The sequence below is a fragment of the Gymnoscopelus braueri genome, assembly GCF_963280865.1.
Source record: "Gymnoscopelus braueri genome assembly, chromosome: 14".
NCBI lineage: Eukaryota > Metazoa > Chordata > Actinopteri > Myctophiformes > Myctophidae > Gymnoscopelus > Gymnoscopelus braueri.
In genome coordinates, this window is record NC_137619.1 from 24,653,314 (window position 1) to 24,669,618 (window position 16,305).

A 16,305-nucleotide genomic window follows, 5' to 3' on the forward strand; every position below is an offset into this window, starting at 1 on the left:
CACCATCCTTCACACTTCTGTCAAACTGGCATATGGTCCATGTAGACAGATCCAGCTGTTTAGAGTCATTATGAACTGGTTGAAGCATACATTCTGTTCACATATACACATTATATAAGAGTCCTGGTTAAAATGTCTGAAATACCAATGAGGAGAGGACTGTGTACTCTTCAAAGAGAAATAAAACTGAACATTAGTATACTACACATGTCTTATCTGTATTCTCATGTTTTTATAGGGTAGGTGAGGTCTCTGCCAAGTGCTTACGCACAACTTCAAGTGTGTCAGATTTCACTGAAGTAGTTTAATTTAATGTATGAATTATCCAGCATCAATGCCTCCTTGTGGTATTACAGAACCACTTTACTTCATCACAATTTTCACTAAATTAACATATGCTTCAAGCAGTGTTAAAATGTGGATTCAATGTATATTATGGTTCTATTATGTATTCACCATGGATTGTTGCCCCTTTGTCCTTTAATGTGCCTCTAAGGTACCCTGATTATAGTTCTTCCTCATCAATTGGATTCCATTAGCCCAGTGGTTCTCAAAGTGTGGTCCGGGGACCCCCAGGAGTCCTTGGGGGGTTTCCAGGGGGTCCCCAGGAAAAGTAATATAGCATCACAATCATTTTCTCCATTTAAATGTTGGCTATGCAAAAATGGCAGATATACAAGCTCACAGCGCGTCACTTTGTGCCATAATGAAAGACAGTGAAGTGTTTAGGTCACAATACAGAGCAGAGATTGTTAGCATACATGGTTAACTACTTTATTTATGTATTTAGTGGGGGAGTGACTGAGTGACAATAGCTACCGCTTAGAGTCAAAAGAGGACACCCTTGAGACTGGGACCACAAGCATTAGTGTATGACACTACAGAAGTAATTAATTACATATTACAATAATAAGTTTACAATTTTCTAAATGACCGTTACAAAGTGCTTTGGAAAATAGACATTGATCAGATGCAATAATGTTATCAAAGAAACATACACAAACACTGTGTATGTATTCCAGTGTAGGTGGGCATGAATATAGTAGTCAGCTCTGTACAGTAGATCCCCTTCTCTTCCACTCTTTCCGTTTGCTACCATGGAAAGGTAAACATGTCTTGGAGAGTCCACCTGATAGCTGTGATATTAACTTGATGAGAGGGAAAATTAAACAATATCATAGTTTTTCTTTTGTGTGTGTGTGTGTGTGTGTGTGTGTGTGTGTGTGTGTGTGTGTGTGTGTGTGTGTGTGTGTGTGTGTGTGTGTGTGTGTGTGTGTGTGTGTGTGTGTGTGTGTGTGTGTGTGTGTGTGTGTGTGTGTGTGTGTGTGTGTGTGTGTGTGTGTGTGTGTGTGTGTGTGTGTGTGTGTGTGTGAGAGAGACATGTGAATATGTAGACACATCTTAATACCACATGTAAAGGGGGACAATCTATTATGGTTGCGTTAAGGAAGGAGACAGAGGCCTAATAAGCAGGCCTAATGGTTTCTGCAGTGCCATGCTGTGTTACAGCCCTCTTGTCTGAGTCTGGTGTTTGAAGCTGCTGGTGTGATCGGAGGTTACGAGGACCTCCTGCAAGCACCTGTGTGTGTATTAATGTGCCTTTATTTGTCTGTGTGTGACTATGTAGCGTATGATGTGGTTTATCGTATTATATAGTGTGTGCGTGCGTGTATGCATGTTAGGGCATTCACAGAATAGTCGAATATTCGAATATTCGAATATCAAACCGACTATTCGACTATCAAACCACTATTCGATTATTCAAAAAAGATTTTTCTTTTTTTTTAAGATTTTTTTTTAAAAAGCGGCTTTTCTAGAGCAGACACGCAGCTGTGAGCTCTGGTGTGACGTCAACTTGCATTCCTTGAGTCGAGTCATCAATGCCATTGAAAAAAAAAAAAAAAAACTTTTTTTTATTTTTTTATTTTTTTATAATCAAACCGATTATTTGAATACTTTTGGGTCGAATAATTCGAATACCATAAATCACTATTCGTTAATGCCCTAATGCATGTGTGTGTTCAGGTTTTAATGTGCGTTGAGTGTTTATATGGTCTATCCCAGTGGTTCTCAAACCTTTTCATGTCAAAGACGGACAAATTTATATAATTATTTGGTCGCAGACCCCCATCAGAAAATATTTTGTGACAGAGACCCCCATACAAGATTTGTGTAAAATGTTTTTAAAATATTCCAAATGTTTCACATTTTCTCTATAGTTTTTGAAAATACTGTAGTACTGATCTACTGAGCTACAAGCTGACAACAGGTTGTGAGCTTGTAGATCAGCTATTTTCAAATAGCCGATGTATACAGGGTTAAAGTTGTTAAATAGATGCTAAGATTTTGATGTTACAATAACAGTTTTGCTGGGGACCCCCCTGAACCCCTCAGTGACCCCACTTTGAGATACACTGACTGGTCTATTCTTACAGGATGTGCAGTGTATCTTTCTGTGTTTTAGTCCACCTGCATGTACGTGCATCTGTGTGTCATCATATGTGATTGTGTGTCTCTTGGTAACCCTGAGTGTGTAAAAAGCACCATATGGACCAAAGAGTTTCATCATGAGACGTTCTGACAGGGTCATAGACTAAAGGCTCATTTATACTTGTCGAACGACAAATTCTACATTAGTATGTTGTGTTTCCGTCATCGGATTTTTCATAGAATGAAAATGTGTTTTGCAATAGAGAAAAAACTTTTTTTCGGTGTGGTCTACACAAAATGTCAAGAACTATTTCGAAAGGTGTTCCTCTAGCAAAAAATGATTTGATGATAATATAGTTGCGGAACCAAAACCAATGTCCTGCTCATGAAAGTAGATAACTTCTTCTTCTTCCATGAGTCACATGTAGTGCTTCTCTCCCCTACTCCCATCTCTCTCTTTTCCAGGTCATACAGGTCGTTTTATTCTTGCAGTGTTTTGCACCAGTTTACTGTTTGTCCTGAGCCACATCTGCTTCCAGACCGTCCTGTTCACCCACCCTGCTCTGGACACGGCCCTGGGCCACAACTGTTCACAATGGGATACACTAAGTAGACATATAGGGCTGTCCAGGTATGTATCGTACATTCTAATCAGTGGTGGAAAAAGTACTACGCTAATGAAAGTATCAATACGGCAATGTAGAAAATACTCTGTTACAAGTAAAGATCCGGAATTCAAAATTTACTTGAGTAAAAGTACAAAAGTATTGGTATCAAAATATACTTAAAGTACCAAAAGTGGAAAGTACTCATTATGCAGAATGTCCTGTTTCACAAGTTTTCAAATGTATAAAAATCTTTTTTAAAGACAAGCTCACAACGTGTCGCTGTAGATCGGCTTTTTTCACTATTTTAGCTAAGATTAGTCATAAGGCATAATATGCCGTGCAAAATAGGGCCCATAGACTTTTTCAAAATGCCAAACTAGAATTTGCCTCCTTGGGTGGTACCAATTTTTGAAAATACTGGCCTGGCTGGGCCCATGGACTATTATTAGGCTACACCTTTGAAAGATTTTTGAAAATTGCAGATCTAAGCTCACAAAGCGACATGTAGCTCTACCAAAGTGAGTGGTTAAATGAGATGCAACTTTGATGCATTTGATGAAGTTTATCATACATTTATTTATTTAATAGGGGCGATGTTAACATAGTAACATTTCAACTGTCAGGACATGGAACTAATTTTCCATTTAATGTGTGTGTGTGTGTGTGTGTGTGTGTGTGTGTGTGTGTGTGTGTGTGTGTGTGTGTGTGTGTGTGTGTGTGTGTGTGTGTGTGTGTGTGTGTGTGTGTGTGTGTGTGTGTGTGTGTGTGTGTGTGTGTCCTGTGTGTGTCCTACAGGCTTCCCCTGGATGACCCATGGAGTGTGTTGCGTCTCTTATGTCCTGACGTGTGCGTATGTATCGTTGCCTTGGTAACCATGGTGCTCTGCAGCCGACTAGTCAAGAACAGAGAGATGGTGGCTATGGCGAACATCACTTCAGTGAGTCTGGCTATGTAGAGTACATGCATGTGTGTTGTTGTTGTTGTTATTGTTGTTGTTGTTTTAATCACTTGAACCCTAGCATCCCTATTTCGGGGGAACTTTCACCGGAAATAGCTGATCTACAAGCTCACAACCCGTCACGTTTTCGGGCAAACATATTTAGTGTAGCCTATGGGAATACAGTCAACTAAGTGTAGGGCCCATGGCAATACGATCAACTAACTATTCTGGTTTAAGTGGTTAAGTCATTTCTTGGGCTTTTATGAGCCTTTATTTGATAGATATATAGTGGAGCAGCTCAGTGGCTTTGTGGTTAGAGTGTGTGCCTTGAGACTGGGAGGTCAGGGTTCAGTCCCTGGTGGAGTCATACAGACGATAAAAATGGTCCCCAGTGCCTCCCTGCTTGGCACTCAACATCAAGGGTCGGATTGGGAGTCCCTTTGACATGCTCGCCTCATGTCCAGGGGGTGTACTTGTGCATCACGCCGCCTCACGCCACAGAAACAGGAGATATGCTCCTGACCTATGGGCCACATGGCTTGGGAACCATTGGTTCCCAAGGCAGCTTACTACTTATATAGTGCAGAGTGACAGGAAACACGGAGATAGCAGGGGAGTGACATACAGCAAATGCTTTGGCTAGCCGGAAATGGAAACGGGGACCCACTACCATGCATTAGAGCACACTTGGTACGTTCCCCAACCACTCTCCTATCGGGTCGCCCCATGTGTGTGTGCTGTGGATGAAAAAGGTTCAATGCATTTCGGTACGTTAGAGTCACTACACAGACTACAGAGTACACTCAATACATTTACATTATAAACATAAAGGAAATAATATGTGAATAAAAGACTTGGAAGTGTTGATGATACTATGTTACATGTAGTTATTTATAGTGAATCAAAACGAATTATTATTATTATTTCTCAGTTTGAAACAAGCTGAGACAAGCTTTCACCAAGCACTACAGGACGATTCATGGCACTGGGGAGAAGAAAGAATACTGCGATATATTCTTAAGGGTTTTGAGGATAGTACTGTATGTGTCTCTTGTATCTATGTACTTTGGCCATTCCTATAAAAAGTCTATTTCTGTTTCTGGCTCATGGAGATAACAATGTTTTCACAGTGTCAGTTCTCTGGCCATCCAAAATATTTAATGAAATATTGCCACAAGTTCATTCTGAGGCGGCTGGTCATCATGTCACATGGTTTCTATTATAGACTTCAGGATCAGAAAACGTAATCAGCATTGACCATTTACTGTATTCTTTAAAAAAAAGAAAAGCCAAATAATTGCTATATTTACAGAATTGCAAGGTACAGCTTGGACATCTAAACGTTGTTGGCAGGTGTGTGTGTGTGTGTGTGTGTGTGTGTGTGTGTGTGTGTGTGTGTGTGTGTGTGTGTGTGTGTGTGTGTGTGTGTGTGTGTGTGTGTGTGTGTGTGTGTGTGTGTGTGTGTGTGTGTGTGTGTGTGTGTGTGTGTGTGTGTGTGTGTGTGTTGCAATGCCCAACAACAGGCACAACAGAACATTGAGAGCACAAATTGTTCAATGTCTTATTCCTTCTACTAACTGGAAAGGATCCAAGGGAAAATGGTGAAAAGGGTATTTCTGTTTAGGAACTACACCATGTGAGATCAACCACATTGTGTGTGTGTGTGTGTGTGTGGGGGGGGGGCGGGCAGGCTGACAGTCAGCTCATTGTAAGCTTCTGTTTTAGTTGCTGACACACAACTACAACTCCTTACCTGCTGAGCTCACACTATCCTCCCCTCAACTCTCTTCTCTTCTCTTCTCTTCTCTTCTCTTCTCTTCTCTTCTCTTCGCACAATATTTCTTATAAGAGCATATCCTTTAACCACTTAAGCCCTATATACTTCATTGTGCGATCTAGCCGATCTACATAGATCGGCTATTTTATCATTTAAAAAAAAAGTGTATTATAATAATAATTGAAAATCTGTAGAAAAAAATCTTGAACATTTGCCCAAAATTGGAATGTAAGGGTTAATGTGGTTAACTTCCATAATTACAGTAATTGCCATGACATCATCTCCACCTTCCCATTTTCATCCTTGTACCTTTGTTATTGCCAATCCCCCATTCCTTCTCCCTTGTTCTCTTCTGCTAGTTATGGAGTTACTTCCTGTTCTTGTTGCCAGGCAATCACCCAAACAAACAGTACATTGCGTTATGGTAAAAGGAGAAGAACAGGGGAAAAGAAAGTAGGGAAGGGGTGGAGAGAGGAGGTGGGAGAGGCTACAAAGCTTGAATTGTCCAGTCGTAGTTCTGCAGTCCATTTGGGTCCATTTTACACTGTCAGACTTAAATGAACACTGAGGCTTTTACTGTGTAAACTTTACACTGTAAAGTATTGTTTGCACAATCAGACATCTGGCTGCAGGGTGTCTTGGGGGTTTTACTGACCTCATGAAGTAAACAGTAGCCTACTTATTATTGCTTTGCTGACGTCAGCATTCAAGCTCACTTGAGATCTGATCTTTATTGTCACATCACATGATACATGCAAGGTGTAAAAATGCAAGGTGTAAAAATAATTGTGCAAGCTCTGAACATTTGCAGTTAGAGGAAGAGTTAAAATTGGGAAAGAGAATAGAAAAGAAAGGAACAAGTAATATTTCAGGAAGACACAGTCGAATCAAATATATAAGTCTGATATACATTAGGTGCATGATTAAAAGATATCAATGGATAAATGTTATTACGGAAGACAGAAATGCTTATTTTGCTAAACATATCCAGCATATAAAAACCAGCAGCAGGTATACGTATAATATCACAGTTTCATGTGCATTCTCTTCACATTTTGAAGCAGAGAGATGGTCAAACATGTGCCATTAGTCAGATTCCAAATCACAAAGTGACAGTCAGTCATACTATGCACAGTTACTGAACCTTCAACATATGACGAAAGAGGTGGGTGAGAAATACTTTACTGTACATGGGGATAATATAGACCCAAGAGAGAGAGACTGACTCCTTATAACTTTACATTCATATAAAAAAGAGAAAAGTGACAATATGTTTAGAATGCAACAACCTTTCGTTAATGTTGAATCTTCTTAACAGAATGTATATTTTTTAAAACCTTATAAAACCTTGAGGTGAAAACATAAAATTAGGGCCACCCATGTTTACATATCCATAAGCTATTTCTTTTTAAACATCCTTGTTGATACATTTTTGCTATTGTTAGATAGTATAGTACAGACTCTATACTATCTCTCTATACTATAGAGAGACTGGAAAGGGGGGGGTAGAGAGATAACATGTGTAACATGGGTCATGACACAAATTTGAACTCTAGACAGTAGACACCACAGTTAGGTCTGTCTGATATCTACCTTAGCAAATACGTAGCTGCTTCATCCACCCACAAACACCTTCTGTTAACAACTCTGACATAAGAACCACAGCTTGTGTTAACACTATGACCACAGCTATGTGTGTGTGCGTGCATGCGTGCGTGGACCACAAGCTTTGATGCGGTGAGCAAGCAGCTGAGAGTTTAATGTTTCTCAGCTGTGTGTGTGCACGTGCAATGTGAAATTGGATTACTGAATAAGTACACAAGCCTTTGTGTGTGTGTGTGGTGAACCTTTTACATTTATTATTTCTATTTCAAATAAATAAAACCAACTCTTTCTCTCTCACCCCAGCTAGAGGATGGGCCAGAAGAGAGAAAAGAGGATGATGACAATGATGATGAGGAGGAGGAAGAGGAAGAGGAGGATGTAGAAGAAGATGACGAGGAAGATGAAGAGGGAACATCACCGCCCAGTGACCCTGAGGACGAGGTATCCACTGCGACCAAGGCTAAACAGCTGGCGGAGCGTCTGAGAGCCACCGCCAGGAAAGTCCTGCGTGACCTGGGCAGAATCGTAGCCATTAGCCTGCTGGCTCTGGCTGGTAACACACTCTCTTTTCATTTTGTTGCTGTTGGGCAGAAACCTCCTATCTCCATATTCTAACTTTCTGAGTTTTTTCGTAAAATAACACCCGACTTGATCATACCACAGAGTCACACAAAACTATTAAAAGTAGCAGATATTCGAGCTCAAAACACTCCGCGAAGCAACGCTTTTTGAGCTTGTAGATTGTTACTTTTGCTATTTTTTTACTTGAATCCTGAAAAGTAACAGTTTTGGACATATGAGGTTTCCACCCGACAGAGACGATTTACTTTCTTGCATAATTTGTTAAAGCTGCAATCCACAAACTTGTTATAGTGAAAAATATGTTATGTTGACACATCTGTATCGTTAATACAATATAACTAACACAACTGCAGTGGTTGTAGTTGGTCTACCTGCTCTTCTATTGAGAAATGTATACAGTATCCTGTGGTCGGGTAGGACCACTACTGGTTGACAAGAGGTGTTGCATGTAGCTGGCCTCTACAGGGCATTACATTACACCTGGGTTCGAATCCTAGCTATGACATGAAATGGATTGCAGCTTTAAAGCATTTGTGGTTCATCCAACCCGATCTCCAGAGGAAACGTTCTCTTTGAACGTTTTTGAAGTTTTTGAAATTCCGTGAATAGACACGGAAAAACCCGAAATTCCGTGCATAGCCGCCTCGCATCTCCCCCATTGTGACTAAACCATGACGGAGGCGCGCAGTCACAGGCGAACTGTCACCCCGTGAAGGACCACCGAGGGAGCTAAGGCGACCGAGTTGCCGTCCTGAACGGTGTGACGTTCGCCTGTGCCTACTCAGCGCCGTTTGAGTTATGTACCGATAGGCACAGAATCGTAAATTTTGTTGTGGGGACTGCTTGCGACTGGTTACGCCCACCGTGGGACTCGCCGTACATATGCACGCAATTTCGGGGTTTCTAGGCGACTATCCACGGAATGAAGTGCACTGTTCCGTGCAATGTTACGGAGATCTCTGGAGATCAGGCTGGTTCATCAGACAACACAGTGGAGGTGGAGTAAAAGAGGAAGGAGAGGGTGTAGACGGGGGTTGACCTGTAATGAATGTGAGTCAAACCCAGGACATCTGGTTCAGTACCTCCTCCCACTTTGACACAGCTCCTGCTGGAATATGTTTTATTATCCACATGGAAGTTTGTAGAGAATAGAATAGATCAAGCTCTCCCCAGGGCATGTACATGTTCCCATTTAGTTAAATAAGAACTATGCAGTTGTATGTGACATTGTGACTGTTACTAGAAGTTAATTCATTCTTATCTCTTTTATACTTTAGCTGATTCAAAAATAGCCGATCTACAGGCTCACACACGTCGCTGCATTGTGAGGTTGTAGATGTGCAATTTTTTAAAACGCTTTAACTTTTTTGTGAAATCTTTTGAATATTTTTACCTGTCATCATCCGTTTTTACGTTTGGAGACTCCCATCCAGGACAGGCTTCAGACGCAACTCCTGCAGGAGACTTGGCTCACATTTGAACCCATTTGATTTGGCGTTAGGGACCTGTTGCGAACGTGTACCGAGTAGGGTTCGAACCCATGACCTTCTGCTCTAACCGCTACACTAGGGCGGCACCTATATTTTCACCATTTCCAAAATAGGAACATCAGGGCTTTATTGGTTAAAGGACCATACTGGTGATCTTGCATTTTTAGCTCATTGACTATGACTCACCATATACTTGGCATTACTGCCAACCACTTTCCAAAGCATAGGCCTGCTGTGATTTTCGAGGACCATTCATTTCAGTACATTATGAAAATCAACTTGCAGGGACTACCGTATCCAACACACACAATTTCATTACAACATAACATTGTTGCATTTTATTGCCTTTAAAGCGTGGATTGATTTGAAAAATCTACATCAAAATAGTAATTGGAGAAAAGATTAATTGGTGTGAAAATTCATGTGACTTAAAACAGTTTTGTTTAGCATGATTAGCTAAGATTCAGCTGAGACTGACGTATTGATTGAATTAGTCAGGTAAGTTTGGTAGCATATTAAGGACAAAATGTAAACAAATGTAAGATACCTGTGACCCAAAGGTCTATGGTCTGCACAGAATGTTTAATCTAAAAGCACCTGTCTGTCTGTCTGTCTGTCTGTCTGTCCCTCCTCAGGCATCACGCTGCCCTCAGCCTTCTCAGCCATATACTTCCTGCTTTTCATTGGCGTGTGCACATGGTGGGCGTGTCACCTTCCCATCAGCCTTTTGGGCTTCAATGCACTGTGTGTGATGGTGGCTTTCTTCACCGCTGGCCACATGACCTGTCTGTATCTCTACCAGTGTCTGCTAGCACAGGCCCTGTTCCCACCACACAGTCTGTGGGCCAGGTCAGACTCACAAGCACTCACACAAGCGCACGCACGCACGCAGGCGCGCACAGACACACACACACACACACACACACACACACACACACACACACACACACACACACACACACACACACACACAGATTTTAAAGCTGAAAAATCCTTAACTATTTTTTTGTGTGTAAATAAATCATTATTTTAACCAATAAGTATGGTAGAGTATGATAATACAATATAACTAATACAACACGGTGGATGGAGGGGGTTTTCTTGCTCTTCTGTTGAAAAATGTAGATCCTGTGGTCGGGGTAGGACCATTACTGGTTGACAAGAGGTATTGCATGGAGCTCAAAGTGTAGTATCTCCCCTGCACAAATGCGCTTTCCATCTTAGCACAGCAGTAGAAAAACTTGCGCCAGGCACATAGGTTTGGCTCCTGGGTAGGACATAAATCTTATGGATTGCAGCTCTAGGGCACGGCCACTTTGATTCTACCTATGGGGCGGAATCTGCCAATGCTTTTCAATGGGAATGGCGTGGTTTGATGGTCTTGCGCAACTTCACCCACCCATGCACACCTTGCGTTTATGCGCTCTATACGCTTTGTCTATTTGAAGCAGATAGATGCTGCTTTTCCCCCTCTGTCCAATCGTGGGAGTCGAAGGTGGCTACGGGGAGGGTCCTGAAAGTGAGTGACAGGTGCGTCACTGGTTATTGGGACAGAATGCGCTGCAAGCTACTCCGTTTTTTAGAATGCGCTGGCTCCAAAAAACAGTCGGCTGCCCACAACATGAGTTTATCAGCCGGCAGCCATAGTTTGTTGTGACCGTGCCCTTAAAGGATACTTAGTCACACAACCCTTTCAATACTTGAAATGTACCATTTTGCAACACTTTTAACATTTGAAAGTATTTTCTGACTGTAGCCTAATAATAAAGCAACTGTAATGTTTTTCTTGCATGAATTACATTGCTTTTACAGATGTATTTTAGTTTCAATCAGTTTTTTCATTTGTATTATTAAATAATACAGATTAAAAGCCAAGTCAAGAGGATTTTAATTGTATGCCACTGTCTGTCTCTCAGTCTAAATTCGCTGCCATACTGTCTCCCTCATTGTTTGTCTCTTTCTTATGTCTGTTTCTCTTTGTCTAGACTTTTTGGTCTAAAAGACATAATCAAACCAGGGAACTGTACTGCCCCTCATGACCTTATCCTTAACACTCAACATGATTGGCCGGCCTATGTCAACCCCGGGATACTTCTCCTTCTCTACATTACCATAGCAACCGTGCTGAAGACAGGCAGTAAGGGAACACCTGACAAGGTTTGTATTGCTAGACACCAGATACCAGGAAGCTAGTCTTTTATCATCACTTAGACTTAAACACCTATAAAACTAAATGTCACTTGACGTGATGTACATGTTATTTTGTTGTTTTTTACTTCAATGAATTTTGCAAAAAAAAAGAAAGGCAAATAGTATTAACACAAGCTTTAGGTACCCCTCCAACTACAGGGTCAAAGCCAATCATCAAAATTACTACTGTATATGAACCGCACACCTGTCTGCCCTGGAAGTGGGGTCCCTCCCTTGTTTTGTGATTCTGAAGGAATCCCAGCAGATGTTGCCATAGATCGTCAGTGTAATCAACTTGGTCCAAATATAATCATTGGTGGCTGGACATCCGTGTCGTTGGAACAAAAAACTTTTTCTCATCATTCTCATTTTCGAAACACTTTGGTTGTGAATCAGCCTGGGCGTTTCTTTGGGGCCCTGAAACTAACTTGTCTACCTTATTGTACAGCATGCAAGCAATGTGTGACTAACAGTGACCAGAATGTTCTTAACTTGCTGCTATTTGACTGCTGGTGTTTGTTTGTTTGTCTGGCAGCCCCCTGCAGTTGTCCCAGTGGTTGAGACACACTATTTATTTTTTGGCAGTTTTCACTTTATTTAGACAGGACAGTGTAGACAGCCAGGAAACTGAGGGCAGAGAAGGGGAAATACTTGCAATACAGGTCTCCAGCGATTATGAGGTTGACAGGTCAGCTACTGTACCGGCAGGTACCTACCTGATTTTGTTAATTAATTACTGATATTGTCTATGTTTTTAATGTCCCTAGTTCCATGCCAACCCAGTGAATTATGAAATACATTTTCTGAAATGCTGGATGAGCTCAGTTGATGGAAGTGAATGTTGTCCTGACAGATTGACGAGAAGCAGCAGGAGAAAAAAAGTGCGGAGCTAGAAGGGGAAGAAGTGGAACTAAGGCAATGGAAACAGAGACACAGCAGTGAGGATGACACAGAGGTACAACACACACACACACACACACACACACACACACACACACACACACACACACACACACACACACACACACACACACACACACACACACACACACAGTAATCATGCAGATACAGTAAGCATGAAGATACAGTATGCATGCATACAGACTGTTAATAATTTTGTTTATTTAGAAAGAATATGTGCTAAAAGCGTGTGTGTGTGTGTGTGTGTGTGTGTGTGTGTGTGTGTGTGTGTGTGTGTGTGTGTGTGTGTGTGTGTGTGTGTGTGTGTGTGTGTGTGTGTGTGTGTGTGTGTGTGTGTGTGTGTGTGTGTGTGTGTGTGTGTGTGTTTCAGCACATGCTCTTGTCTCTAGGAGAGTCAGACAGTACCACAGGAGATGGTGGAGTAATGGATGGAGCTTGCCAACCAGATCCAGGTAAGACTGCCTCACAAAAATGTGTGCATCTATATTTCTGGTTGCGCCATATTCTCTCTCTCTCTCTCTCTCTCACATCAATAGAGATGTGTTGTGGTGTGTGTGTGTGTCAGGGGAAATGTAGACATTTCTCAGCAGTCTGGGTAATGTGGATAAAAAAAGAATATAAGCACACTGACACATGCTGACACCCAAAGGTCAGTCCATCAGAATGCTCTGAGGCAGTTAGTGCTAGATTGGATCAGACAGAATTTAGTTTCACTCCCAAATGAATAGCGAATGATTTTACATGCATGGCATGCCTTTTCCAGAACTTGACGCCTGCGCCAAGCAGCAAATGGCCTTGTGCGTCGACCAGCCATAAGAGTTTGTAAGCCATAGTGGATGGAATAGGTTATCTACTCATCATCTGTTTCAAAAGCGCATCGCCGACACGACCAGATTACTCCATACGAATACTTTGGATTTTTTTATTTAAACATGATTTGGAACAAGATAGACCTGTTTAACAAGAAGTTAGATACTTTTATTTACTGCAAAGTGACCATTATTCATGAGGGATAGAATCATCACTTCAGAGAGTGCTAAATGAAGGGGATAAAGAAATCCTCACAGTAGTAGTACAAGTAGCTGAACAGTTGGGTGCACATTAGGACTGATCGATGAGTTACATTAAAATGAGCAATAAAAAACTAATATTTGTCATTTCATGTGTAATATTGAGTCGGTCTGTTGGGTAATGTAGATATTTACTAGTCTGTCATGGTCTGTCTCTCTGTCTCCCTGTCAACTAAAATGTATTATCTTAATCTATCCCTCTCTGTTCCTCTACTCTGGCCACTCACACCACACACTCCTGGCCTTGCTTTGAACTTTATAATTGTCACACTCTGTTTGATTTCTGTTAATTTTGTTTGATTATATGGGAGTGATTTCAGTTTGATTATGGAATAGTTTTGTGTTTGGGACATGTTAGTATTTATAGAGTTTTTGCATGTGTTTGTCTGTGTACTCTCGTAGCCTGTGTTCTTTCCCTACTCACCTGCCTTGTCAGCCCTGCCCTGTGTTTTTCCTGTCACGCCCCATAGTCATCTTGTTACCCAATCCTCTTGTTTCCCAGCTAAATCTGGTCCCTGCCCACTCAAGCTGTGCCTTGTCCTGTGATTAGTCAAATCTCAGGATACCTTGAGTCTACCTGCCTTGTTAACTGTGACACTGTTGGGAAATAGACATTTCATGTTCTCCTACATTTATCATATGCATATCTATATATATGTCACAGGGTGAATGGAGAACCAGGGTGATTGAAGACAGAGCGCTCGTTTTTAGGCACAGGGCTTCGGGGCGAGGCGGGGCTTTTCGAGACAGGGTTTATTAGCGAGGCTCGCGAGGAGGAGGAGGAGGAGAAGGAGGACGCGGCGCTGCGAGGCGGGGGTTTATTACGCGAGGCTCGCGAGGAGGAGGAGGAGCCTCCTCCTCCTCCTCCTCCTCGCGAGCCTCGCGTAATAAACCGTCCTCCTTCTCCTCCTCCTCCGAGGAGGAGAAGGAGAGGCGGGGCTTTGAAGCGCCGACGCGGACCTGTCTTTTGTTGTTCCCCCCCACATAGCAACCAGGAAGCTACGCTAGGGGAACGCTGAACACGGGTTCACACGCACACGCTTGTCCATGACGGAGGCGTGCCGACTCAGCAGAGCTTGAGGCCAAGGAGGCGCTCCCTCGCGCCTCCAGGCGCGATTGCCCGCGCTGACCGGCCGATGCTCTGCTAGTCGACACAGCGCCGTTCGAGTTGTAAACCGATAGGGACAGAATAGTTATTTTCATGGATCACTGTGTGTGTGTGTGTGTGTGTGTGTGTGTGTGTCAGGGAGAAAGTAAAACAAAAGCCAGAACACAATAAAAGTATCTTAACAGTCCTGCTTTCAATAAACCAAAAAAAGCATGAGCGCGTGTGCGCGTGTGTGTGCGCTTGTGTGTGTGTGTGACTGTGTGTGTGTGGTCACGGCCATATATGTTTGTGCACAAGCCTGGCTTGTGGCTCCCTCTAGTGTTGCTTCTACAGAATTGCTGGGTGGGTGGTAAAAACGAGCGCCTTCTTCAATCACCCTGGTTCTCCAAACACCCTGTAACATATATACTGTAGGCCTATATCTGAATACAAGAAAGCTTGCCCCAAAACACGCTCGCCCCGGGTCAAATCCGACTCCTAACCTTATCCGCAGTAAAACGAATACAAGAACCGCTCGGGGCGAGCGGTCCGCAAAAAAATGGGGGCGAGTGTGTCGGTTACTATATATCTTGTTGTTCAGCTGCAGGACTCAGTGGCGCCCCCAGTGGCCATCCAAGTGAAAACCCATTCTTTCTTCTGGGCAGAGTGGTCATGCAGCAGAGCTATGTCTGCGCTCTTATCGCCATGATGGTACGAACAACTGATATATATTAATAAAAAACTAAATAACTGTTATACAGTATCTGTCAGTCTGTGTTCATGTCTCTTTCTGTCTTGTACTGAGCAAGTAATATTAGACAAATATACTGTAGTTCTAGTCTCATTATTTGAGTAGTATGAGGAATGGTAATACCTCAGGGTTATTTCGTATCCATGAAGGCAAATGTACACTTTATCATGCAACACTTTGCTCAAAACAAATAATGATTTTAACTGAAAAAGTGTCATGTTATCAGTTTCTTCTGTTGAAAACTGCTTATGTGTTAAAAAAATAATAATAATGGGGAGAAATTTAAAAGAAAGTGACTTTGTGTATCATTTGTGGGCTTACAGGTGTGGAGCATCACTTACCACAGCTGGCTGACCTTTGTGTTGCTGCTGTGGGCATGTCTTATCTGGATGCTGCGGGCCAGGTACTGGAACAAACATAATGTCTTTTAGGTTATTTGACAGATGGAGTGACAGAGACAAGCAAGAGATCCACATTGATCTGTGGCTCGGCAATACATCACTTTCTACAATAAAACTTGTGACCCAGCACAATAAGTAGTGTACCATCGCAAAGCTGCACATCCAACTGGAGATAGTAATTTAGGTCAAAAAGGAGTTGAACACTGATTCAGAATCTTAAAATACTTGTCTGATCACACACCTAAAAGTTTTATTTTATTTTACTGGGGATATTCACCACTATTTTTGAATCAGGTTATTATTATTATTTATTTATTATTATTATTTTTGGAAATCAACTCTTAGATTATATTAATTGTGCAGCAAGAAAACTTTCAACTTGTGTTTAGTAGTGCTCTGCAGCTGGTTCCATTACACTTGGCATACAGTCTTTGTTTAAAGGGCATGTTTTAA

At 41.9% G+C, this 16,305-nt stretch overlaps 1 protein-coding gene across 4 annotated transcripts in view; it reads left to right on the forward strand.

The window, feature by feature from the left end:
* Positions 1 to 16,305, forward strand: part of piezo1 (piezo type mechanosensitive ion channel component 1 (Er blood group)) — an 86,207-nt gene that overhangs the window by 34,478 nt on the left and 35,424 nt on the right. For all 4 annotated transcript variants that reach the window (XM_080449309.1, XM_080449312.1, XM_080449311.1 and 1 more), the window contains exons 3-11: positions 2,896 to 3,061; positions 3,834 to 3,975; positions 7,664 to 7,913; positions 10,068 to 10,281; positions 11,418 to 11,589; positions 12,476 to 12,577; positions 12,914 to 12,995; positions 15,302 to 15,411; positions 15,775 to 15,854. In XM_080449309.1, the coding sequence (XP_080305435.1) occupies positions 2,896 to 3,061; positions 3,834 to 3,975; positions 7,664 to 7,913; positions 10,068 to 10,281; positions 11,418 to 11,589; positions 12,476 to 12,577; positions 12,914 to 12,995; positions 15,302 to 15,411; positions 15,775 to 15,854 (1,318 nt within the window). The remainder of the gene's footprint in view (positions 1 to 2,895; positions 3,062 to 3,833; positions 3,976 to 7,663; positions 7,914 to 10,067; positions 10,282 to 11,417; positions 11,590 to 12,475; positions 12,578 to 12,913; positions 12,996 to 15,301; positions 15,412 to 15,774; positions 15,855 to 16,305) is intronic.